Source organism: Mustela nigripes, chromosome 10, assembly GCF_022355385.1.
Source record: "Mustela nigripes isolate SB6536 chromosome 10, MUSNIG.SB6536, whole genome shotgun sequence".
NCBI lineage: Eukaryota > Metazoa > Chordata > Mammalia > Carnivora > Mustelidae > Mustela > Mustela nigripes.
Window position 1 is genome coordinate 36,777,710 of NC_081566.1, and position 27,759 is coordinate 36,805,468.

At 35.9% G+C, this 27,759-nt stretch overlaps 1 protein-coding gene across 5 annotated transcripts in view; it reads left to right on the plus strand.

Annotated features, from left to right (window-relative positions):
* The window catches only part of PTPRC (protein tyrosine phosphatase receptor type C), a 124,809-nt gene that overhangs the window by 35,598 nt on the left and 61,452 nt on the right, over nt 1-27,759 (plus strand). For 3 of the 5 annotated variants that reach the window (XM_059413048.1, XM_059413049.1, XM_059413050.1), the window contains exon 3: nt 22,267-22,290. In XM_059413048.1, the coding sequence (XP_059269031.1) occupies nt 22,267-22,290 (24 nt within the window). Of the gene's footprint in view, nt 1-22,266; nt 22,291-26,833; nt 27,032-27,759 lie in introns of all 5 variants that reach the window. The other 2 variants (XM_059413045.1, XM_059413046.1) reach the window with 1 other exon arrangement.

The following is a 27,759-nucleotide window of genomic DNA, read 5'->3' on the forward strand; positions in this document are numbered from 1 at the left end:
TCTCTTCAAACATTGTCTTAATTCAGTAATTTTTATGCTATGGGTAAATCATGTATTTATATGGGGGCAAAACCCCTAAAACCAAGCTTCTTTAATTGATCAATAAACTTCTATGTATTGATTTGGCATACCACAAAGTAGCAATCAAGATTTAAAAAAAAATTGCATTTAGACACTTCAAACTTAATCTACGTTTATCTTCTTAAACCAAAGACCTTTATTTCCCAGCAATTGCTTTTTCCTTACGTGCAGTAAAAATGACACTTCCTCTCTAACTAATGACCATGTCCTTTTTGATGTGACCAGAACAGCATCTCACATTCATTGCCATGTCAGTTTTAGATAATGAAATACTATAGACATCCATAGAAATTTGTGAGTGAATTTTCAATAAAGGTGTTTAAGAATGAACTCATAATTAGAGAGTAGGGATTTTTCCTTTTTTTTACATTGAATTATAATTCACACACAAGGTTGTATTAGCTTCAGGTTCCAATATACCAATTCAATACTTTCATTCATCCCTCAGTGCTCACCACTACCGGGGGACTCACCATCTGTCACCAAACAGCGTTACTGCAGTATTATTGACTATATTCCCTCTGTTGTATTTTTTATCTCAGTGACTTATTTCTGTACCTCTTCTGGGTACCTTCAGTCTCTACCTCTTAATGCCCTTCAGCTTTTTCACCCAATTTTTTCTACACACCTGTCCCCTGTAGGGATTTTATGAAACAGTTTCATGTATTAGGCAAGTGCTTAAGTAAGCTTTATTTTATCTCTCAGTTGTAACATTTGGACTCCTTAAACATGGCATGACATAGAACATTGTCTTTTTAGGATTGTTACTTACATCTATGTTATGACTGTACCATGACTGGAACCATGATTGAAAACCCGTTATCAGATGTGTGAGGAAAGTGCCCAGTGTCAAAAGTATCTACTTTAAAAAGAAAGGACAGTTGTATCATCTTTCTCTGAACTATAGAAATATATTTTTTAATAACCTAGAGGGGTGCCTGGGTGACTCAGTCTGTTAAGTGTCTGCCTTTGGCTCAGGTCATGATCCCAGGGTCCTGAGATCTAGTCCTGCATTCGGCTCCTTCTCCATTTCCCTCTGACTGCTGTTTCCCCTGCTTGTCTTCTATATTGCATGCATGTGTCAAATAAATAAAATAAAATCTCTTAAAAACCTTTAAGAATAATTTCAGATTTACAGAAAAGCTGCACAAAAAGTTCCCACTTGCTTTTTTTAAAAAAAAGATTTTATTTATTTATTAGAAAGAGAAAGTGAAAGAGACAGAAGGAGCAGGGGAGGGGCAGAAGGAGAAGGGGAGAAGTAGGCTCCCCACTGGGCAGGGAGCCTGATGTGGGACTCAATCCCAGGGCCCCAGGATCATGACCTGAGCCTAAGGCAGACACTTAACAGACTGAGTCACCCAGGCATCCCTCCCATTTACTTTTTACATATCTTTCTAATGTTAACATTTAAAAAAGTTTTTTAAATTCTTTTTTCAACGTTTTAAGATTCATTGTTGTTGGTTTTTTTTTAAAGATTTTTATTTATTTATTTATTTGACAGAGATCACAGGTAGACAGAGAGGCAGGCAGAGAGAGAGGAGGAAGCAGGCTCTCCGCTGGGCAGAGAGCCCGATGTGGGACTCGATCCCAGGACCCTGGGATCATGACCCGAGCCGAAGGCAGAGGTTTTAACTCACTGAGCCACCCAGGTGCTCCCCAAGATTCATTGTTTATGCAACACACCCAGTGCTCCATGCAATACATGCCGTCCTTAATTCACACCACCAACATTTTACAAAACATTTGTCAAAACTAAGAAATAATCATTCAGATTTTAACTACTTTTCCACCATTGTTGAATCCATAACTTTTATGCTATTGTATTGAATGTAGAACACCACTTTGGATTTCTTCCTCCTGTCCCTTTGGTGTCCTTGGATCTGTGAAAGTTTTTCAGTCTTTCATGGTTTTTCATGATCTTGAAACTTTTGAAGAGTTACTGGTCAGATATTTTGTAGAACATCTACATCATCTGAGGTACAGACTGAATTGTGATGCTCTTGAATGTAGATGCTAATCATAAATAATTTTCAAGAGAATGTTACTAAAACTAACATTTTTTAGGACTGAGTACTTTACAATATTATCACTAACAGTATATCATTTGATCTTCACAATGACCCTGACATTCAGAGAGCTGTGACTCCTATCTCATCCTCCTCTTCTGCTGTATCGTTAGCCTCGCTGTTTTTTCTCATCAACACTACATTCACTTTCCCTCTGTGAAATTCATACAGTTGAGCATACATCACAGATTCGATTCCACAAATATTAGTGAATTCAAATTTCCTTACCGAAACTCCCAGTCAAAATTTGCTGTAGCTTTTCTGCAGCTGGTCATTTCCTACTTCAAATTTGCATCTCTGGTAACGAAGACAGCTCTCTGTTACTTGGAATGCCTTGTACAGATCTGACACTTTGCATACGTCTAATCTTTACCACACCACTGCAAGATAGGTATTATCTCCCCAGTTTTCAGATAAGAAAGCAAACCTTACTCTCTGGGCTTTGTTCCAGCAGTAGTAAGAGACAGAGTCTTTACCATATTACCATGGATAGAGGACCATGCACTCTGTCTATATGGCCCTCTAGTTGAGGATAATTGTAGCATACTGTCTAGCCTCTCCCAGGATGTATATTAAAGAGATAATGATCTTGAAGAGATACTAGGTTGAGACATATATGAGGGAACAATAAAGGAGGGGAATTATCAATACTACCAAAGAATGTGTAGAAAGTGACCTGAAGGGAGGTCTATTTAAACACATCAGTGTAATATTTGCACATAGTGAGGACTCAGTATTAACTATTGTCATTATTATTACAGCCACTATCTCAACTACCAGGGATAAGCTCCAAGTGATTTCAAGTATTTTCTCATTTTCCTAATTCTGCCATTTTATATCTTCCATCTTAAAAGTATGTTGCTCTGGGTTCTGAGATACTGAGTGGAATAACTGCTCTGAATTATTAAAAATGTGTCAGCATATTATTTAGGCATCTACAAATTAAAGGTCCATGAAACATAATCCTTACCTTCTAAAAGCATCTATGTTTCTTTTTTGTTTTCTTTCAATCATTCTGTCAAAACCAATTAGCAGAAAATAATAGAGATTAAATATGGTTTTAAATTTTCTCTCAGACACACACAATCAACATTAATTTTCTAATTAAGAATCTAATAGGTTCATTTTAACAATTTAAACACAGAAATATGTGAGTTAGATGGATAATAATGTTAACGGTTTATCATGTTTACGAGTTAATGTTAATATAATGATGCATGTGTTTCTTCCATCCCCATGTATGCATCAAAGTGTCTGTTTTTAATTTACCAAACTATCTAATTATACTGTATATGGTAAAACTACTCTCCTGGAACTCACACTCCACTTTCAGAGACTGATCATTGTCACCATTAGTTTGCAAAACCTTTTAAAATTTATTAAACTCGCAGAGTATGTGAATTTCACCACTTTCGGATCTGAAGGCCTGATTTCAAGGGTTTCAAGAATGACTCTAACAAATTTTGCAGTCATCCTTGGAAAATTGAATATTTCTCAGTTCTATTCATTTTGTGAATATAGGAATTGTAGTCGTTTTTTTTTAAAGATTTTATTTATTTATTTATTTATTTGAGAGAGAGCGGGCACATGCATGTAAGAGTACTGGCAGGGGAAGAGCAGAGGAGGAGGAAGAGGGAGGGGAAAGAATCTTAAGCAGACTCCTCAATGAGCGTGGAGCCCAGGGCAGCCTTGATCTTGTGACCTTGGGATCATGACCTTGGCTGAAACCAAGTGAGATGCTTAACTGACTGAGCCACCCAGGCATCCCATAATTGTATTTATTGACATGGAATTAATGTTTGTGAGAAACAAACAACTAAATTTTAAAGAAAATGTCATTTTGTTGAAGTAGGTTGTAGTCTATGAAAAGATTTTAAAGAAAATTTAATTTTGTTGAAGTAGGTGATAGACTATGAAAAAAGTATTTTTTTTATTATGTTATGTTAGTCACCATACAATTCATCATTAATTTTTGATGTAGTGTTCCAGGAGTCATTACTTGCAACAGTGCTCCAAGCAATGCATGCCCTCCTTAACACCCATCACGAGGCTCACCCATCTTCCCACCCCCTTGTCTCTAAAACCCTCAGTTTGTTTCCCGGAGTCCATAGTCTCCCATGGTTCGTCTCCCCCTCTGATTTCCCACACTTCATTTTTCCTTTCCTTCTCCTAAGGTCCTCCATGCTATTCTTTATGTTTCACAAATAAGTAAAACCATATGATAAATGACTTTCTCTGCTTGACTTATTTCACTCAGCATAATCTCCTCCAGTTCCATCCATGTTGGTGCAAAAGTTGGGCATTCATCCTTCCTGATGGCTGAGTATTATTCTATTGTGTATACGGACCACACCTTCTTTACCCATTCATCTGTTGAAGGACATCTCAGCTCTTTCCACCGTTTGGCTATTGTGGACAGCACTGTTATGAACATTGGGGTGCATGTGACCCTTCTTTTCACTACATCTGTATCTTTGGGGTAAACACCTAGTAGTGTAATTGCTGGGTCATAGGGTAGCTCTATTTTTAACTTTTTGAGGAAACCCTACACTGCTTTCCAAAGTATCTGTACCAACTTGCATTCTCACCAGCAGTGTAAGAGGATTCCCCTTTCTCCACAATCTTGCCAATATTTATTGTTTCTTGCCTTATCAATTTTTGTCATTCTAACTGTTGTAAAATGGTATCTCAGTGTGGGATTGATTTGAATTTTCCTGGGACTAATGATGATGAACATTGAAAAAAGTATTTATTATTAGAAAATCTTAACATTTTCTCAATAAATGTGTCTCAAATTTACCTTTATTTCCTTATCAATATTTAGCTTTTGTTCTTCTAAAAAGTATATGCCATTGGTAATATCCCATTAAGAATAAGAACCTACTTAATTTTAGCCCCACTTCATTAGGATCAAGTGGAAAATCATAAAGAGATAAAGTAATGCAAGAAGAAAAAAACTAAATCTATGAACTTTTTATAAGATTTCTCATAAGAATTATTTCAGTCTAAATTTACTCTGCTTTATAACATGAAATGACATATTGTGTCAAGAGCCAGATTTCCCTTGTCATAGATCAGGCATAAAAATATTTTTCTATTAATATCTATAGCTTAGACATAAGTTATGAAAATGCTAATAAGCTGATAATTCAAAATTTGGGGTCTTTTTACTCTTAGGAGGTTTTATTACTATGAAGGGATGCAGGTGTCTCCTTCTTTCATGTTTAGCTTCATCTGACCAATGACTACATTCCTGGATCTGAAATGAGTGGGGTGATTTTTGTGGTAACTGCTGATTTCATTTAAAAGGATAACTAGAGAATATTAGAAGATTTATCCTAGAACTGTGCCAATGACCAGCATACTATTCCTGCCTCAAAATCAAGGACTACTCTCCTCGAGTTGAGGCTGTGGGTACTATATAAGATTACAATTTTACCTGAAGGATAAAAATGAGTAAAAGAAATGGTTGAAATGAGAACTAGATGAGTCATGGGTCCTTTTATTCAGGCCATTGCATTTCCACGGGGATCTCCAAATGTGGCTGAAGGAATTGTAAATGCTGTGGTTGATTTTAAATAACTTAATTCAGTCAAGGGGTGCCTGGGTGGCTCAGAAGGTTAAAGCCACTGCCTTCGGCTCAGGTCATGATCCCAGGGTCCTGGGATGGAGCCCCACATTGGGCTCTCAGCTCAGCAGGGAGCCTGCTTCCTCTTCTCTCTCTCTGCCTGCCTCTCTGCCTACTTGTGAACTCTCTTTGTGTCAAATAAGTAAATAAAATCTTTAAAAAATAAATAACTAAGAATAAGTAAATAACTTAATTCAGTCAAACCAGACACGGTACTGGTGTGGTCTATGAGGTCCAGGTTAGCACTGGACACTATGAGGACCCAAGCCCAAAGGAGCCATGTCCCAAGGTTTTAAAATGGTGGCTGTTTCAGCATAGGCATAACATAAGCCTAAGGTGTTCTTTTGCCTTTTGAGAATGCCTCAGCCAACCAATAAGAAGGAAAAGTAAACTAAATATGAAGTAGAAAGGGGGTCACATCCTTTTCCATTCAGTCATGAAAACTTTTTGTGTCCAGATGTCAAACTTAAGAAACAGATGGTAGATCTCTATCAGTCAGTGAAAGAGTTCTGAGGCAGTTTGGGGGATGGTTGCTAGGAAGCTGGCCCTCAAGACTGCAACGCACAGGCATCGTCTGAGTACCATTGTGAGGGCAACTCTGGATTCAAACCTGTGGGATGCAGCCATTTCCATTGCTTGCATGAAACTAGAGTCCTAGATGATAGGTCATTGGAAAATCATGTGTTTTTGATGGTTGAGATCTTTACTGTGACTCCTAAGAATTTGATAAAATTTCTTCGAAGCCCTCCAAAGGACGAGGGAGAGTGCAAACGGAATATGATAAAATACAGCAGCAGATGTGATAATCACATTCAAGCTAAGGGGACATGCTAAATACCATAATCTGACAATGTAACTCTTATTCCTTGCTGAGCAAAAATTGCATCAACATAGAAAAATTATGCCCAATTCTAGAACTGGAGACAGTAGCCACATAGAGATTCTTACCCAACTCATAATTAAAAAGAAAAGGAGATTTTGTGTGCTGATTATACAAATAGATGGCTCAGCCCTGATAGGTTCTTAAAAGAGTTTTAAGTATTACTGGATTTCTGAATCTCATATTTGAAAATTATCCACTGATGGACAGCATGTGGAAAGGGCAGAGGAATGGACTGGTGGTACTAACTGCAAAGAACATTTGTTTAACATCTCCTGTATGTTTGCTATCCATTTTGTAAAGCCCTCTGCAAATATTACTCCATCTAATCCTCATACCAACCTATACATCCAGTAGTTATGACGATCCTATCTCTACATACAAGGAGAATGAAGTTCCCAAGCATTGTTTAACCATGCAAGGCCCTAGTTGGCTGGGCTAGGATTCAAACCCATGTCAGTTTGAGTACAATGCAAAGCCCAGCTCTTTCTGGGTAGAGTTTTGCATTTTGTTCTTCCTTGCATGACATAAATATAGATACATATGAAAATTTGAGAACATATGAAAATGCCAAGAGGAAATGCAATGCCATCTTATGAAAGGACAAATTACACGTGTCACATCTTACAATGAGTTTCAAAATTATGCTGCTCAAAGTTTTCTTAACATGGGACTATAAGCCCAAACAATATTAAGACTAAAACCAAGAATACTTATCAGGATAAAAGGGATGCCAATGTCACCAGTGCCCTTAAGAAACACGAACAGAGTTAATATGTCAGTGCCTAAAGGTGGTAATCATGATGTTGAACAACAATGATTAGTGCCAGTTACTGAGTTCCAAGTGAGGAGGTGCTCTGTGCTTGCTTACTTACTAGGTATCTCACATTGTCCTGTCTTATTTAATAACCATAACAACCTTATGAGTAGATATTATAAATTAACTGATGAAGAACAGATGCTTAGAGACAGTCGTTTTCCCCAAGGCCACATAGCTAAAGAGTTGCAATGGAGAGAACCAAATTCTTGTGTGTTGCTTTCAAAGTCTATGATCTCAACTGGAACACTCCATGTAAAAAGATAGCTAATCACATAAGTCAATGTATGGTATGTATCCCTATGAATGGTATATGTGATCATCGCTCTAAACATTAAGAGAAGTAGGTGGTCTGGGGAGACCAGGTAAACTGGCATGGAATTGGAATTTGAACCACATCCAGAAAACGGCTATGATTTAGGATCTTTAAATGATATTCCAGGACAGGGTCATGTTTAACTGAAAGGGAGAGAGAGAAGACACGTGCTGAAATCTTATTGGGCTACAAGAAATTGCCTTTGAACAGAGTTTGAAATGAAAAAAGTGATTTCATTTAAGCATATTGATAACGTCATTGGAAAGGCAGGTTACAAATGCAGTGTGAAGGGCTTTCCATAATAAGAATAAAGATTTTGGAATTTGCTACTAAAATATTTTAACAGGAAACATATCAGTGCATTTAAAAAGCAGGCTGGTGTGGCAACCTCTAGCTTGCATGGGGAAGGGAGGGAGGAAGTTGCAGTTTAGAAACTGAGTTTAAAAGTCAGTAAAATCAAGGCACCTGGCTGGCTCAGTCAGCAAAGCACGTGACTCTTGATCTCTAGTCCCGAGTTCAAACCCTAGATTCAGCATAGAGCTCACCCAACAAACAAATGAACAAGTCAGTGAAACAGAACATGACCAGTGCTTGGACTATAGTAGAAACAGTGGAAAGGGAAAGGAAGCACAGACCCTGGGTGTTAGATATTCAACGATTCGGTACTGAAGTTGAAAATGATGCTATGAAATGAATGATCTGAATCCTGTCCTCCCACTTGCCCCAACGTGGTTAGTGGAAAATGTAGGAACTTTGGCATCTCATGGACTTGGGATGGGGCTTTTTTTTTGCATTGTTACTCTCTACTGGAACAATTTATACAAACTGTCAATGTCTTCATTTCCTCATTTCTAAAACAAGAGTAATACTTAGCTCATACAGATATTATAAGAAGAAGAGGTCTTCAAAAACTGTTTCTTTTTTACTCTACAGAGAGGAAATTTTCTGACATGAAAGGGGCATGAAAAACTGATCCAATATAAATTTTTCTAAAGAGGTTAAATAAAAAATTATCTCATGCCTTTTCCAGGATACATAATTAATGGGTGTTAATATATTATTTAAATATTTTCTCTATCATGAACAATTGTTTTTAGTCAAAATATGAGACAATTGGTAGAAGTTCTCAGCTTGGAAAGTTGTTGCAAGCCAGGGCTGAAGCATGCCTGGTACCGTGCAGAAGCAAGATGCTCCCATACATTTTTGTGTTTTCTGGCACTACCTTTCATGAGACTTCAAGTGTGGTATTAAGGAAGTCACTCAGCTCATTTACATTTGCCTGCAAAGGGTACGAATGTCCTAGTGGTAGAGCAGCGCTCGTGCGTGCTGATGAGGGATTCGGCACACATAGGAAATGTCCTTCCTTGTCTCTGTTTGGTCATTTCTTCAATTTGAAGTAAAAAGAACATGAAATCTATTTACAAATAAGCCTATTTCTTTTATTTTTTTGTTTGTTGGTCATCTCCTTTCTTCAAGTTTCATTAGGTGACTAAGTAATCAAATTTAGTTGTTGGCCAAAGAGATGCTGACCTGTTAGGTTATGACAGATAAGTTTGAATCTTTTTTTTTTCTCATTAAAATATCATTTGTAAACATTTTTCAAACGAAGTCTTTTCTCAGTGAAACGGATCACCACCATAATCATCAACCTTTTCCTTGAAGGACCTTTTCAGGGAAGCAAAAACAAATCAAACTGAAATTCAGTTCTTTCTTTTTTTTCTTTCTTTCTCCCTTTCTCTTTTCTCTCTCCCTTCTTTCCTTCTTTCTCTCTTTCTTTCTTCTTTGTTTCTTTCTTTCCTTCCTTCCTTCCTTCTTCTTTTTTTCTTTCCTTTCTTTCTTTGTCTTTTTGTCTTTCTGTCTTTTTCCTTTTTCCTCCCTACTTTCTTTCTTTTCTTTTGTAGCAGTTAAATGTCTAATCAGACAGCTTCAACGTACACTGGAGAAGTTGCGGTTTAACCCTGAGATAGAGCCGATTATGCCGGTGCTATGGCAACCCGTTTCACCATGCGGACTGCTTGTGTGCTTAACCGCAGGAGCTGCACCTCTTCCTTTCCTATAAAGACTTAGAATCAGAAAAACAGAAGTACACCGAAGAGAAGAAACCACAAGAGCAGTCAAGACACTGCTGTTAGCTTTTAGCTGTGCAAACAGCACACTTGTGAGAACAACATACTGAAAACCTTTTCTATTTGAAAGTGTAGCTTTTCCCGTTAAGCCTGGGATTCCTTTAATGATTCTGAAAGTAAATCAAAGGTTCTGTTCAGAGTTTTCATTAAGGGGAAATGAGAAGTTAGTGGTGCATTTATCAGTCTTTGCTTTTATTACCCTTCCCTTCAGGAGAGGGGGCTTTTGTGCAATGCGTGTAGAGTGTGATTCTGTTTGTGAGATAAGAGCCCAGTTTGGTAGGCTGTCTCCCCCAAACCTAATATTTATTTTCTGCTTAGTTCTTATTATCTTGCATTTACTTCTCTCTCTCTCTCTCTCTCTCTCTCTCTCTCACACACACACACACACACACACACACACACACACACAATGTCTATCATTTAAAGTTCAGTCCCTGTTCATTTAAAAAGGTTTGTGGGTGATGCTGTAAGTCATGGACTTCAGAAATAAAGTAAATGCCCAGTATCCCCCTTCCTCACTGGCTTCCTGCCCCACATGGCGCCTCACCTATCCATTCACTCTTGCATCCTTTGCTTCTACAAGATACAGATTTCTTTCTTTTTTTAAAGAGCATTTTTTAAAAAAAGATTTCTTTATTTATTTGAGAAAGAGAGAGAGTGTACAGGGTAAGGGGCAGAGGGTGATGGGGGAGAGAATCCCAAGCTGACTCCAAGCATGCAGGGGCGGAGCCTCATTCAGGCAAGGGTGGATCCCACCACCCTGATCTCATGACCTAAGCCAAAACCAAGAGTCGGAGGCTTCACCAACTGAGCATAGATTTCATCAGCACAAGCTTTTGTGTTGGTTTGTTTTGCTTTAAAGCACGGACATAGTAAGAGTAAACCATTTTCAAGCACGTTTTATTTTTCCTTCCTTGAGGATTTGGGTAAAAATAAGTCCTTACTTTGGTGTTACTTTGTCACAGGCCTGTCCACACACTCCCCCGAGTTTTTTTTCCCTAAAGAAATGTTTTCTTCCTAATTCTTTTATAGTCATTGTTCAGCAATTGCATATCTTAAAAATAAATTTTAATGTCTGACTTAACTCCGAATACTAACATAATGCTTCATCCATGATGATTTTCTCATGTCTGGGTCTCTGATAGGACTTTCACACAACTACTGGATTTAGCATACACAGTTTTCCCTTAGAGCACAGTATATTTGAATAAGCACGAGGCTTTTGGTATCAGATGTGCATTTAAAACCAAGCTCTTTAGCCTTGCACAAATTAATTTTTTTGAGGCTTCATCTGTAGAAAGAAGACAATGCTATCTAATCACAGGGTTTCTGCAAGAATTATATGAAGTAATATGTAAAATTATTTCATGTAGTGCCATCTACATAGCTGATTATTGTAACAGTAACTATCATGAATGCTACTAAGGACACTAATAAAACAATTTCACCTCTTGTACAAACATCCTTTATTGATTCTTTGCATTTCTTTGACCATAATCTTATTCTAATCCTGGAGAAAGCCACAGCTACAAAAGCATACACCTACTAAGGGATTAATATAATTAGACAGTTTTTGCTAGCTGAGATATATTTTATAAATAAAGTACTTATTCCTGGATTTAGATAAATAAGCATAGACATTATTTTAAGAAACAAAAAGACATTTAATGTGAGAATACAGGCATCCTTCATTTCATTGTACATTGATTCACTGTGCTTTCCAGATACTAGATTTTTTTTTTTTTTTTTTTAACAAATGGGAGGTTTGTGATGATCTTGCTTCTAGCAAATCTATTTGCATCATTTTTCTAACAGCATTTACTCAATTCGTGTCTCTGTGTCACACTTTGGTAATTTTTGCAACATTTCAAACTTTTTCATTATTATTATATTTGTTATAGTGATCTGTGATCAGTGTCTACAATTCACCGAAGCTCACATAGTGACTAGAAGTTTTTAGGAATAAAAGTATTTTTAAATTAAAGTATGTACATTTTTGCCATATGGTATTGCACACTTCATAGACTACAACATCATGTAAACATAACATAAGCACCTGCGAAACAACAAAAAAAAACATTTGACTCTCGTATTGTACTATTTGTTTTATTGTGGTGGTCTGGAAGTGAACCTGCAGTATCTCTGAGGAATGGACTATAAATTTATTCAGAGAAATGTTTTCAGAGTACAGTTGACCCTTGAATGATGAAAGGACAAAGGGTACTACTAACTGTCTTCTACCATCAAAAATCCAAGTATAACTTTTGGCTCTCCCAATACTTAACTGGATTGACTGGAAACCTTCTGGTAACAAAAACAGTCTATTGGCACATATTTTATATCTTTATGTATATTATATGTATTATTATTATGTGTATTACTGTATTATTACAATAAAGTCAGCTAGAGAAAAGAAAATGCTATTAAGAAAATACAAAGACAATACATTCACAACACTGTACTACAAAAAATCTGCACATAAGTGACCTGGGCAGTTCAAATCTGTGTTGTTCAAGGGTTAACTGTACATAGATAAGGGAAGTATCTTTACCAATCATTCTTAATCCTGTCTCCCCCACCCCCTTATCTCCCCATAATCATCTTTAGAGCTTTAAGAAAATACTGGTGCACAAATCACACCTTAAATTTACTGAATCAGAACTTGGAGAGGTGGAACCCAGAATTTTGAATTTAAACTGAAATTTTAGTCTGGTGCAAATACAAGTCTTGATTTTGTATTAATTAGAATTATAATACTGTTCATTCTTTCTCTCTCTCTCTTTATAAATATGCAAAGTTTTATGTAACTAATACAAACGAGGATCATAAACTGTGTTCCACTGAGTTTCTGCAGGGCTCTTGTTTCATGACAGTGTCTATACTATGTCCATGGGAAAAAATGGGTTGTTGGCAAATTCTTCTGGAAGATTCTGGGTCAAATAAAACTACACAAATTTCTCTTTGCCTTTGATTTGTTAACACGTTATAAAGGTCTTTGAGGAACATGTAGCATGAAATACTTCTGAAACAAATTTGACTGTGGGAATTTTTTTAAAACTTATGAATCTAAATCAAAGACCTCAGAAAGACCATCATTACTCAGGAAGAGATAATCTAGTTTTTTTTTTCTTTTCTTTCCCTGTGACTTAGAGATAAATATTTTAAGATAAAAATTCAGGCAAAGTAACCAATCTTTTATAGATGGTCATCTTATGTTTATTAATGTTTTGTTGTGATTTGTTTAATCAACATGGCTGAAATTGATAATATGTTTTAAACCAAACATGAAAGATATATGAATGCATGCCTGGTTTTAGAGGTGAATGTGTTTGCATACTCATATGTACGATAATTGAATGAGAATATCTGTGATGTTTTATATAAAAATTCTTTAGGAGAAAGTTATGTATGATTTCTATATGTATGTATGTATTTATTTATTTTTTAAAGATTATTTATTTATTTGACAGACAGAAATCGCAAGTAGGCAGAAAGGCAGGCAGAGAGAGAGGGGGAAGCAGGCTTCCTGCTGAGCAGAGAGTCTGATGTGGGGCTCCATCCCAGGACCCTGGGATCATGACCTGACCCGAAGGCAGCGGCTTAACCCACTGAGCCACCCAGGTGCCCCTGATTTCTATATTTAAAGATAATGAACTCCTTGATTTTATTCTATCCCAGGCCTTATGCTTTTGCCCTCTTTATCCTCAACTTAATTTTACATACTGATAACTATATTTGTATTTTTATTCAAATTGTGTGTGTGTGTATAGTTTTGAAAGTTTGAATTGTACTATTAGGTTTGTAGTAAAGAAGATCAGCCCTTTGTCCCCATCCTGCTTCCCATCCTCAATTCCTGCTTTCCAGAAGCAAACATAAGCACTTTGAGATATTTTGGCATTTTAAATGGTGCTTTCTATTGTGCTCTGGTTTTTTTTTTTTTTTTTTTTTTTCCATTTTATCCAGTTTCTATTGGCTTCCTTTCTTTATCTTGAAATGTTGCTTTTTAATACCCTTTGCTCTTGTCATGGATGCCATGTTGTCTCATTTTTGAGAAATGAATTACTGGTTTCAGGGTTTCTTCTGCTCCATGTATTGTCTCTGTTTCTCTTAGATCCCTCTTCTGTTTATCTTGGTCTCTGTCTTTCTTTTTAGAGGCTTTGATCTAGTGTTTCTTGAATGTCCATTGTTTTTAAAGTATGTTGCAATTCTATGGTGATTGGTGGAGCTTGGAAATCATGGGTCTTGCTAAATTACATGAAATGAGAAAGGCACTGAAGCTCCCCAAGTTTTAGTTTCCTTATCTATCAAATGAAATACATGTCAGTAGATACTAGCATCCTCTGTTTCCATATGACTAGAAATCTCTAACATTATTTTCTGGTGGTAAGCAGTAGCTGTTTTATCCATGAGATTCCAGGCATAATAACAATACAACCAATGTTTTAACATAAAGTTCAAGTAAAGAAAGGGGAAATTATGATGAGACAAACACTCCTTCAAATCTAACACTTCCTAGGTATGTGACTATGAGCAATTTACTAAACTCTGAGTCTGTTTCATTCCCTATAAAATGGGAAAAACACTTGCTAATACACCTGCTTGTTTTGATGACTAAATGCAAAAACATGCAAGGTTGTTAGCATGTCTCATTAATACCATTTCAGTAAATTGCTGCTGTCATTATTATATTTACTAATAAGCTAATGAAGGAAGGACTATTTCCTATGTTTCCCTGAAATCCAGATAAAACCTTGTTTGCCCCTTGCACAGAGTGCTTACTCCATAGATAGTCATTATTTCTATAGGATTTGCAAATCCTAGAATTTGCAAAATTCTGTGGACCACATACCAGGTTTACAGAGTAAGTAAAAGTAGAATACTTTTACTTTTATTTTTGTGCTTTATTACTATCATGCCTTACTAAATAAAGAAAACCATGCATATATCTGACCCTTTTTTTTTTTTGGTCTTGTGCTTATTTCACTTTTCACTTTTTCACTTTTTGTATGGCCTTTGTATTTATAGAGGTCAGATAAGTATTCTCAGCCTTCAAAACATGCCACTGTTAATTTTAGGGCAGATGCTGAGATTAAGTATTTATTTCATCTATTCTGTTTCACCCTTCTGTCCTTGTACTTTTCTTAGATTTGCTGAACTAGACATGTTTAAATCCCTTTGGAAATGACATTCTATTTCGTTTTGGGGGGGTTGGGGATTGGGGGTAGAAGTGATGGTGAGAATGGGTGGTGTTTAAAGCCCAACTATGTCTTTTGAAATGCCATTTTCACTCAACTGATTCCCAGTTTTTACTGAAATTTCTGATCAGGGACTTAGGAGTGTGACTTCAAGGTAACTTTGATTTGTGATCACTTAAACATTTTGAGTCCTAAAGGAAACATATTGGGAAAAGTAAATTCAGTAACAATACATCTGTTAGAATAACACAGCTTTGAAGATCAAGTGCTCTGTTATCTACATTTTCATCTGTTTAATGTACTTAGTCAATTCCACTGGTGATTCACAACAGGATTGTAATGGAAATGAGTGCTTGCTCAATGATTTACAGATTTTTGGAGCTATGGTGCCACCTACTGGAATATTTCTAAATATTCCCTTGTCTTAATAATGAAAAATAGGCACTTACCTTAAAAAATAAATGTAGAAAATGTTGTCCCAGAAGAGTGAAGTAAAAAGGTAATATATAAAAACACCGAGTTTTACTACGCTCTCTTTTATTACATTTTGTTTCCTGCATTTGTAGAATTTAAGAGCTTTCAATGCAGTTCATACTTTTAGAGGGACTGATGCTTTCTTTTTAGTGTCCCACGTGTATCCCCACTGCTATTTCACCTATTTTTCTTTACCTGTTTTCCACACCAGCGCTGTTCATATAGAAGGTTCCCACATATGGCAACACTATTTGTATTTATACAATCTCCTAATATTAAATAGGTATTTATTATGCACTAATTATTAAGTACTTTCTGCAGATATTTATTTGCTTTTTCCATGTCGATTTGAGTCCACTAACAATATATGACGGCTTTAAGTCATACATGAACTAGGGCATAAAGGGTACAGTGCTATCTGCCTATGCCAAACAGCTGAGATAACTCCATTAGTTCTCTTGCTTGGCACTGGCTGAGGAGATCACTCTGTCACCATATACTGAAGCAGAGTGAGTAAGTCATGAATTAACTAAGTATTTCATGCAACCAGTCTGATCAGGTCTTCTTGTTCAACAATGAAGCTTCAGGGGCGCCTGGGTGGCTCAGTGGGTTAAGCCACTGCCTTTGGCTCAGGCCATGATATCAGGGTCCTGGGATCAAGTCCTGCATTCAGCTCTCTGCTCAGCAGGGAGCCTGCTTCCCGCGCTCTCTCTCTCTCTCTGCCTGCCTCTCTGCCTACTTGTGATCTCCGTCTACTTGTGATCTCTCTCTAAATAAACAAAATCTTAAAAAGGAAAAAAAACAATGAAGCTTCAGCATAGTCACTTCTTCTATGAGTTGGGTAACATTCTGATAATGTCTGCATATGTAAAATAAAATAGACAATTGAAGTCATTGCTCATATAATTTAGGAAATGTTACAAAATGTGATGGGAGATATTGACAAAAGTACTGCAGACATTTGGCAGTCTCCTCTCTAAATATTTGGGTGACTTCTCTATCTACCTTATCCGAAACAGTTTTCTACCTAGGTAGACAGTCTCCATGGATGTATTTGTTCCTGTACTGCTTATATTTATGTAAGTCATTAGAGTGGTTTTTTGAGAGGATATGTCCTTTAGATATTAGTTAGATTTTTAATGAGGCTATTTCATGTAGGTTATCTTTTTTTTTTTTTTAAGATTTTATTTATTTATTTGACAGAGATCACAAGTAGGCAGAGTGGCAGGCAGAGAGAGGGGGAAGCAGGCTCCCTGCCAAGCAGAGAGTCCATTGTGGGGCTCGATCCCAGGACCCTGGGATCATGACCTGAGGTGAAGGCAGAGGCTTTAACCCACTGAGCCACCCAGGTGCCCCATCATGTAGGTTATCTTTATATATATATCCCTTCTTTGAGATTTGTAGTTAAGTTTTTTGATATTTTTAAAGTCACTGAAAATCTTTTAAATTTATGTAATCTAGTAGATATGGTTTATTGAAATTAATGTCATTTCAAGTTGCAGGGCTGTAGTTCCCGAATATTTTCTTAAGGACAATAACTTAAATTTGGAAGTGGTTTCTACTTTTCAAATGTTATTTTAGTGTGTTTCTGTAAGATTTATTGAGTGCCTAAGTAATTTTCTTATGATTTGTCATGTTGACTGAAAGTGTTACAGAGAGCGAAAATCTGTTTATAGAGATTTTGTGACAATGAGAATAAGTAAGTTTAGCTTTATATTGAGTCTAAATTGTGATTTGAAGACTTGGTATTTTCTTTCAAAGGGATAAAAGACTTCTGTGTGTGTGTAATACTTTAAAAAGAAAATGAAATAAAACAAAATAAGGTACAGTGTTTCAAAATAGCCTGAAAATCAGTCAGCAGAGGAATTTAGAATTAGATCCTGAGATAAATGGGGATAAAAGAGAAGACATTCAATTTGGGAAGTCTTTATGGAAAGTAAGTATGAACACAGAGGACAGGAAGATGTGATCCCTCTTTAGATGTTATGTTGTTTGCCATGGATGCTAAATTTTTTTTGCATTGAAAATTAAAGGACTTGGGGAAATGTTGAATGGGACCATGATTAGACCAGAAATACATAGATGTAGATAAACATATAGAGAGAAGCTATTTTTCTGTTTCCAATCTACAGAAGTCTTTTCGCAGATAAACACAAAGTCTGTGAGTTACAATACTTTTGTTGATGTCACTGTAGTTTGGTTGACTTTCCTGTCAAAATAATATTCTGTAGTAAATTAAATTGACATACCTCTGATTTTTCTCTAGTATTTACCTATACCATACATAGAGCATTTATCCAGCAGACTATAATTTAACCAAAATGTCTATATTTAAGGTCAAGTTTGTTTTAGCATTCATAGCACTATTAGTAATTTATTTCATAGTCTAATCCTGATTAAGATGCTTTTTTATTTAGCTTATGAGCTTTTAATAAATACCGATTTCTATATAACTTAAAACATTGGCTAAAAGAATTTCCATGCTGAGAGGTTAGATGGAGAGGAAAGGTGGTAAGGACAAATGAAAGAGGAAAGCAGGAGGCCAGGCGGTAGACAGCATTATCTGCAGAGTCTGACAGGCTCAGGTTCAAGCCTGGGCCAGCATATACTAGCCTTGTGAACTTAGCCAAGGCACTTGACTTCTCTAAGCTTCTTAGGGTGTTGTGATCCCTATGAGAGAAAATGTAAGCTACAGGCTTACTATAGTACCGGGCATACCATGAACACTCAATACATATTAGCGATTAATAATAATAAAAATATAATTTCTGAATTTTTCTTTTAAAAATATACACCTGTAGAAGTTGTCTTCTCCATTTTGGTAATTTACCCTGCCCTTCTTTTCAATACTTGGATTAAAATACTATATATCACATCTGTCCTTTTTTTTGTTTTTTTACATATTTCTTTTAAAAAGATTCATTTTTTTTTAAGAATTTATTTATTTGTTCATTTATTGATTTATTTATTTGGAGAATGAGTGTGGGGAGAGGCAGAGAGAGAGGGAGAGAGAATCCCAAACTGATTCCACATTGAGTGAGGAGCCTGATGCAGGGCTCAATCCCAGGGCCCTGAGATCATGACTTGAGCCGAAATCAAAAGTCAGACGCTTAACTTACTGAGCCACCCAGGCGCCTCTACAAACATTCATTGCGTTTGAAGCAGTTAGAATTAAACTACTATCTCTAGGGCATTTAACATATATGTGGCCTGATGGATAGTCTACTGTTTAGAAACATTTCTAGCATATGTACTCTAGTATTAATAGTTCTTATGTTAAAATGAAAGCTTCCTTATTATCCCAACATTCCTTTTTCATTTCCATAATAAATATGTAACAAATTGCAAACTTTTTATAACATGTTCTATGTCATTGGTGCTACACGTTTTGGTGGCAATGAACCAGTAACCCAGAACAACAGAGCATATTGGTTGGTGGAATTAGTGATGGCTCTACGACAGGTGATATTAAGATTCCTCTCTTCTCTGTCATTAAGTCTACTTTCTGATTTCTCTTCTACATTTATTGATCCAATGGCTTCCACCTGTCTCAGGAAAAAAATCCAATCTCTTCATCATAGCCCTATACGGCTTGTTCCTGGCTCTTCTTCCAAAGGTGGTGTCATCAGATCTCTTTGATTTCTCCCTTGCATTTCCTCATGCTCAGAACCATCAGCAAGTATGTATCGACCGCTTATGATATTCAGCACTTTTAGCTGCATATCTATGGCTGCTTTTTTTCCCCCTCGTCTTATTGTGTGACTCTTGCTGATCTCCAATGGAAGGAATTTTAATTATTAGTCCTAATCAAGTTCATCTATGACCTAAATGTCTTTGCAGACTCTTGGAGATTTCTATCAGTATGGATATAGATATATCACAGATGGCAATTTTTCTCAGAGCAAAGGACCATGCCTTTGACATGTTCAAACCTAGCACCTAATATCATGCCAGAAAAGCAACAAATATTTTTTTTTATTTAACTGAATCAAATTAATTTGTTTGAATTTCCAAGGAATTGGGTGTTTATACTGAGAAGGGACATATCAAAAATAGTTTTAATATTGAAAAGACTACATACTTCTTAGATAAAGAGAGAGATGTATTAGATGGAATATGTAGATGTATTATATCTAGTACACTCAAACTAACTTGAATATTTTGAATGTAGCAATATGCTAAGCTATCTACATTTATCACGAAGATAATTTTTTCTTTCACTTAAAATGCAAGAGCTGTTAAAAACTCCCATAATTTTTTATTATTTTTCTTATTACTTCTTTTACAAATCAACACAATTCTAAGAACTGAATCTAGAAGGAAATAAAAACACATGAAAAGAGAGAAGACTACTAATAGGAAAATGAAAATAAAATAAAAAATAAAAATATTTTATGTGAGCTAAAAAGTAAAAACTGACTAAACAAGAGGAGGAACAAAATTCCACATCATGTAAATTAAAAACAGTATTTAAGTTTGAATGATGAAAAACAGTAGAGAACTATAATGAGAACTAAATGAGAAAATATTTGATACAATATACATTTTAATAATGTATTTTAATAATTACACTTTTACATATGAAATACATAACATATATATAATGTATAACACACAAATACTTTTTTATCAAGGAATAAGCCAGGGAATGTCATTGAAAAATACTAGAGGTCATACACATCTGATGGCACTTCTGAGGGGAGAAAATTTTTTCAGAGCGGAAAACAAAATCTCAAGGCAGGAAGGTTCCTTAAATACTAGCCAAGCTGTTCTTTTATCCAATGCTTGATTCCTTTTCACATCAGTTGACTATCATTTGGGAAAGAGCTTTATGATCTTTTTAATAATCATTTTCAAAGAGGGGGAATGAAAACATGTTTCACTTCCCTACAGACTGAATCCAGTTCCCAACACAACAATAAAGCCAGCCTCTCCAGCATTTCCATGAACCTCATTGAGAAGTCCAATGTTAGCTCTCATCTCATTTGATTTCATTTTTCCTTCTTTTTTTGAAAAGATATTATTTATTTATTTAAGAGAGAGAGAGAGAGAGCACAAGCAGGGGAGAAGGGTAGAGGTAGAGGGAGAAGCAGGCTCCCTGCGGAGCAGAAAGCCCAACGCAGGACTTGATTGCAGGACTTGATCCCAGGACCCTGGGATCATGACCTGAGCCGAAGGCAGACACTTAACAAACTGAGCCACCCAGGAGCTGCTTGTTAATTTCCTTCTTGAAACACCCTCTACTCATAACCCTTGTTGACTTCCAATTCCCTCCTACATAGAAAATTAGGTCACCTTTGCAGTCCCTCTCCTTTAATATCTATTCAACTTCAGAATTCTATCTTGGACACTCTTCTTTTTTTTTAAATGACTGGGGAGTCCCCTTCACCTTCTTACCTACAATATTCATCTATATGCTAATCCGTAGCCTTAGTCCAGATGTATATCCTGAGCTACCAACCTCCACCTCCAAACATTACCAAACATTTTTACATACAAGTCACAAGCATACCAAATTTTCCTCTTTGTCTTTTATTTCTTCTTCAGCTTAATGAAAGCTTCCAAAATCTACCTAATGCATTTGCCTAGTTTGTTGAGTTATCAACCTGAATGTTTTTCCTTCTTACTCAGTCTGCCCTCCTTTAGTTGTAGAACATTTACAAAGTCATGATGCCAACTTTCAAAGTGTTTCACAGATTTTTTTCATGTCTTTTCTTTCTTTCTTTCTTTCTTTCTTTCTTTCTTTCTTTCTTTCTTTCTTTCATTTTTTTGGTACCATTTTCCTCATATAAAACATCATCTTCCTCATATACTTTTCTTTTAGTCTCCTGATGTTTCTGTCCCCAGCTTTGCCATCTGATAAACTATTTTCCATTTTATAACAAGGTCAATAAAAAAATTGAATTGCTTCTCCATTAGACCTCCCCTTAAACACCCTCCTCTGAAGGTTTTCTAAAGCCTATAAAACAAATCCCAGTTTCTTATTCCTCTAGCACTAAGCTAAAACTGTCCATAATTCTTTAGGTCACAGCTTAATGAATCCAAGAAACCTCTCTGTCATCTCCTCCCCCAGCTGGTCACCAACCCCAGAAGACTAAATTAGCTGATCTTCCTATGTGGCTCTATAACACATTCTGTCTCATTGGTTATCACACTGTATGACGACTTCTTCTTCTTCTTCTTCTTTTTATTTGATCTGTATCTCACGCTGAATTCAGCTCACTGAGGCCAGGAAATTCCTGTATCTTGGTTGTATTATAGTCCTAGAATGTGGCCTGATGTCCAGCACTTAGAAGGCACTCAGTAAACAATCATTATCTAAATAAATGAATTCATTTGGGGGTAAATGTCTAAGGTCTTTTGCAAGACCTTAGAATTAAAATTAATTCTAATAGTTCCCCTTTATTCTATTATTTTTCTTATTTTATCTGAGAATTTAAAAGCTAATAGCACAACTTTAATGTTTATTTCGGCTTTGTAAACACGACATTAAGAGAAGGAATGTAGTTTCAGTGGGGAAAAGGGTAATGAAAATTGCCACTTTGTGAATATTCACTAACATAGAGTTGAATATATATATATGTGCATATACGTATATATATATACATATATATCTAACTTATATTTATATAAGTATGTGTGAAATTTGAAATTTTCTAAGAGAATTTTTTTCCTTTTTTCAGGAGAAGGCCTTAGTTCCTCTACTGGTAAGAATTAATATTTGCATTTTACTTATTTTATTTTCTTTTCTTTCAAAGTTTATATAATTTTCTATTATTATCCAGTAAAATCATTTTATAAGGATAAATGTTATAATCATTAATGGTTCTTGATATTTTCTTGTTCTTAATATTCTTGCTTATAAGATGTAAAGATTGACAACTACTTGAAAGTATTTGTATATATGTTATTGTTTATAAATTATAGCTTTTCTTAAACTTGACAATAAATTGCACGGCGGACTCCAATCTCTTTTTAAATTTTAACATTACAAACAATTCAAGTTAGACCAGAAAATTTCATGGTTCAAAAGTTGGTTAAGGAGTTATCTGAGAAATTAGAGTTCTAAACATATTATATATGTTATACATATATACATTTATATAAAAGAAGCACTTTGAGAATAGTAAGAAATTTTATAATAATCAAATTCTGTTGTCACAATGGAATTAAAGGGGAGGTAAACCATGAGAGACTATGGACTCTGAAAAACAATCTGAGGGTTTTGAAGGGGCGGGGGGTGGGAGGTTGGGGTACCAGGTGGTGGGTATTGGAGAGGGCACAGATTGCATGGAGCCCTGGGTGTGATGCAAAAATAATGAATACTGTTATGCTGAAAAAATGAAAAATTTATAAATAAATAAATAAATAGAAATTTTAAAAAATCTTAATGAGTATTCTAATCCTGAGGTAAATTAAATTTAAACAATGAAAATGTTAAAAATAAATTCACGCATACTACATGCAAAATAAGAGAGAAAATAAGTTATATCTCTTAAACATTATTGCTATTTAAAATTTATTACTGATTTCCTGATTCATCATATGGTTGACAGTATGCATTAAGAAGGTAAGTAAAGCCACTAAGATAATTCTGTTTTGATAATTAAAATGCACAGTTCTGCTTAGGTTCATTCAAAATATTCCGAGATTGGGTAATTAAAGGAATTTTTTAAATTAAATGAAAATTCACTTCAAATTATGGAAACAAAGAACTATGTGGAAACTAACAAAATGTCCCTGAATCTTCATAAGAAACATACTCCCTTATTTTTTTTTAAAGATGTAGTATTAAGATATTATCATTGTATAGTACAGCAGAGAATTTTTATAAATACATAAAAAAGTATTTAATGCATAGTAGACGTGATTGGTTTATGCCAACTACTCTCAGGCATTGTAGCACCTCCACTTTTTACAAATAATTAAGTTCATTTCAATCATATAAATTGATTATTGTTTCAGGAGGGAGTGGGAATGGGTAGAATGGGCAGTGAATGTTTATAATGGTAGATGACTCATCTTACTGAGTTTCCATTATCTCTGCACTGACTATTAAAACAAGCCTCCAAATGATGACATCAGGTAAGTCAAAATAGCAAGCCCAAATGCAAATGAGAATGTCTTCTTGCAAATACTGCCAAAAAGAAAATGATCAGTGGAAACCAGTAGTATCTCCAAAGTAAAGATGAAGGATAATATAGAAGTGGCAACTGGAGTGTGCTTTTTTTTTTTTTTTTTAGATTTTATTTGACAGACAGAGATCACAAGTTGACAGAGAGAAAATAAGGCAGAGAGGCAGGCAGAGAGAGAGGAGGAAGCAGGCTCCCTGCTGAGCAGAGAGCCCGATGTGGGACTCGATCCCAGGACCCTGAGATTATGACCTGAGCCAAAGGCAGCGGCTTAACCCACTGAGCCACCCAGGCGCCCCTGGAGTGTGCTTTCTAACTGTGAATTAAATTATTATTCATTGAATTAAGGAATGCTCACTGAGCTTAAGTCATGTGCAAGCATATTAAGGCGTCTAGGTAGGAGGGTAGTTTTCTGAACATCCTTTTTCATAGACCTTGGAGTGGATTTGCTTGATGGGGTGTAATCTTTAGGAATGCTACTCTTCAACAAAGCCTAGCACAATTTACTAGGTATTTGGAACGATATTCCCTTCACTCTCTTTGTAATTCAAATCTAAAAAAAAATGTGATAAAGGGAAAGTATCACCACATTTCTCTTCAAACAGAACAGATCATCAAAATCCTGCCCAAACCAAAGACAGTTTAACCTAAAAACAACAAATTAGTAATTGTTCAGTCTATAATGATGAAAGTGCATTAATGTTATTGTGCAGAATTTTAAGCTCCTCCCTCTCTCCCTTCCCTGTTCTCTCTTCTGCTCTTTCTTCATGCTGTCTTTTCCTCTTCCCACCTCCCTTCCTTTTATTCAACAAAGAGCACAGGTGAGAGAATAAGTCAAGTTAGACTTAGAATTTTACACGGAAGCCAGAAGGAGCTACTTGCCTATTACATAGCTAGATGTGTTGGCCTGTATTATGGGTGAAAGTTTGCTAGTAAATATATTGATTTGTGAGTGACTGGGTCATGAAATTTTAGAGATTTTGGAAATTTTCCTTGGAAAACAAGAACTGTAACAACTGTACTATCACTTTGGATTTCTGAACCACAGCAGAGTTCCACCTTATTTCATGGGCACGGCCTCGGGGAAGTTCAATAGGGTTTAGATTTTTTTTTTTTTAAAGATTGTATTTATTTATTTATTTATTTATTTATTTAATATATATATTTTTATATATCACAAGTAGGCAGAGAGGCAGGCAGAGAGAGAGGGGAGAAGCTGGCTCCCCACTGAGCAGAGAGCCCGATGTGGGGGTTGATCCCAGGACCCTGGGAACATGACCTGAGCTGAAGGCAGAGGCTTAACCCACTGAGCCACCCAGGTGCCCCGGGTTTAGATGGTTTTTAATCTATATTTAGTAAACACTGATTTCACTTCACCTTTGACATTAAATGAATGAAGCAAGGACTTCGGTGTGTCCTTTCAACTTCCATTTTCTTAATTCACTATTCAGTAATCCTTTAATTTCGCTTCTTAATTCTTATCACTTCTACTCATTTCCAGTTTCTCCCCTTCTTCCTTTTCTCATGTTCATGCTATTTTCTCTTACCCACTCTTGTTGCACTGAATGGTTGAAATACTTGTGTGATATAATTCAATTTTTGTTAATTAAATATTGAAAAACATCAATTTGGCTATTCATAAAAGTGAATACATGTAAAACACAGATACTTTAGAAAAAACACATCACTATAACCTCAATATCCAGAAGTCACAATGTGTTTTTTGTTAAAACAATCTTTGGTGTATTCTTCACAAGCCCCCCTCCCCCCATTCTTTAATAAAGAAATCCACATTCTGAGTAAGAGACCACCAAAAATTTAAAGGCCTTTAACACAGGTGCTGATGTGCCTGCAGGAAGTTTTTTTTTTTTTTTTTATCAAATGTATACTTCAATCAGCTGTGCCTGTACCTATTTCAACACTGCCTTGTGACATTGTTTTTCTTCTGAGGTGAATTGAAGCTGTGGAAAAAGTTATTTCAATATATCAAATTGTGTCTTATGTCATCAAAAATTGAAAACATTTTTGTAGACTTGGGTCATATGTATATCTGTTTGAGACTTTTGTTTCCCTGCCTTTTACTTAATCTGCTTTGACTTTGATTTATTAAAAAATAATCACTTTGTCCCTAGGACTTTATCTTTCATTTTTTTTTTTTTCCCCTCCTGGAACACTTGTCCTCCTAATCTCCTTTGGAGTTTATCTTCCTCTATTCTTCATTAATAAGTCCTTTACATTTCTCTTTTTACAATTTCTGTTCATCAATTTTATTTGTGTGTGTGTTCCATCCTTATTTTATTTAATTTATTTAATTTAAATTCAATTACCACACATATAGTACATTAGTTTTTATTTTTTATTTATTTTTAAAATATTTTATTTTATTCATTTGACAGAGAGAGATCACAAGTAGGCAGAGAGGCAGAGAGAGAGAGGAGGAAGCAGGCTCCCCGCTGAGCAGAGAGCCCGATGCGGGACTCGATCCCAGGACCCTGAGATCATGACCTTGAGCCGAAGGCAGCGGCTTAACCCACTGAGCCACCCAGGCGCCCCAGTACATTAGTTTTTAACATAGTGTTCAATGATTCATTAGGTCCGTATAATACCCAGTGCTCGTCACATCACATGCTCTCCTTAGTGCCCATCCCCCAGTCACCCCATCCCCCCACCCACCTCCCTTTGCACAACCCTCAGTTTGTTTCTTGGAGTCCTTCTGAACCCATTTGCCTTGGACAGTTGAGAATCCAGCAATGGAAAGGGAAGAAGGCAGGGAAGTTGCTTTCAATTTCATTTCCCCATTTGTATCTTTAGCTTCTGTTCTGTAACTTGTTTTATATCTAAGTTTACATATCTACACTTCTGTATGCATCTATATTTATATATATGCATGTATATATGTATATGTATTTACTAATATATACACACACGGTGTATACACATATACACACACCATAGATCTTGTCTATGTTGTGCATGTATATACACATATATATATTTATATATTTATATACATGCCATAATGGACTGGGAAGTTAATAAATTCAGATGAGTATATGTTGCAGGATATGATTCACATATTTTTTTGTTTGTTTTCTTTCTTCCCTCATGAATATAATAGGACTGAAGTTAACAGAAGAGCCCAGTGCTCTGACTTCTGGCGACCCCTTTCCTGCCCGCACCACTGCATTCTCACACCCAAGCATCTCTGAAAGAGAAAATAACTCCTCAGAGACCACCCCACTTCCTTCTAATCCAGACAGTACTCCAACTGAAAGATCCTGGAGCCATTTGGATAATAATACTCTTGCTGTGACAGGTTGGCACAGAGATGTTAACTGAAATGAGTTTAGGAGAACTAATCTTTCTTTTTGAATTCTAAAGTTATCCAAACGGTTTTTCTTTAAATTACATGTGCAGTATCTATGTATATGATTTTATTCAGGCATGCTAAGGGTGGGACATTTAGGTGTTCATGAAAAATTGACTGGCCAAAGTAATGAATGCTCGCTGTTGAGGAGACGTCGGAAAGGGTTGGGGGTGGGGAAGCCCCCACAAGGAACTTTGTGTGGGAGAGGGATTCTCCCTGGCTGGAATTCCAAAGCAAATTCTTTCTTTGTTCAACTCCAGATTCTCAATATCACAAAATTACTGGAGACATACAATTTAGTTTTTAAAAAACCACACAGGATTAATAATCCGGCTTTGCTACTTGGATTTCCCCCAGGGATATTTGCATTATTTAAAAAAAAAATAATCAAAGTTGTGGGTCCTAATGGTAGAATTTAAGGTAACGTGGTGACATTCATAGCAAAATATCAGTGATTTGGGGGCATTTTCGCCAGGGAAGACCACTGAGACTCTTCAGAATCCCAATAAATCTGTAATGTGTTCATTTTTTATATATCGTTAGGTCTGCCAGTGTATTTGGTACATAAATCAACTCTCAAAGAGGGTTGTTCATGCCTTTTCTGAAAGAATGCACTATATTGTCATTTTCTGAGGCAAACAGGTTTGTAGACATATTCTGATTAGAGATTAAGCTAA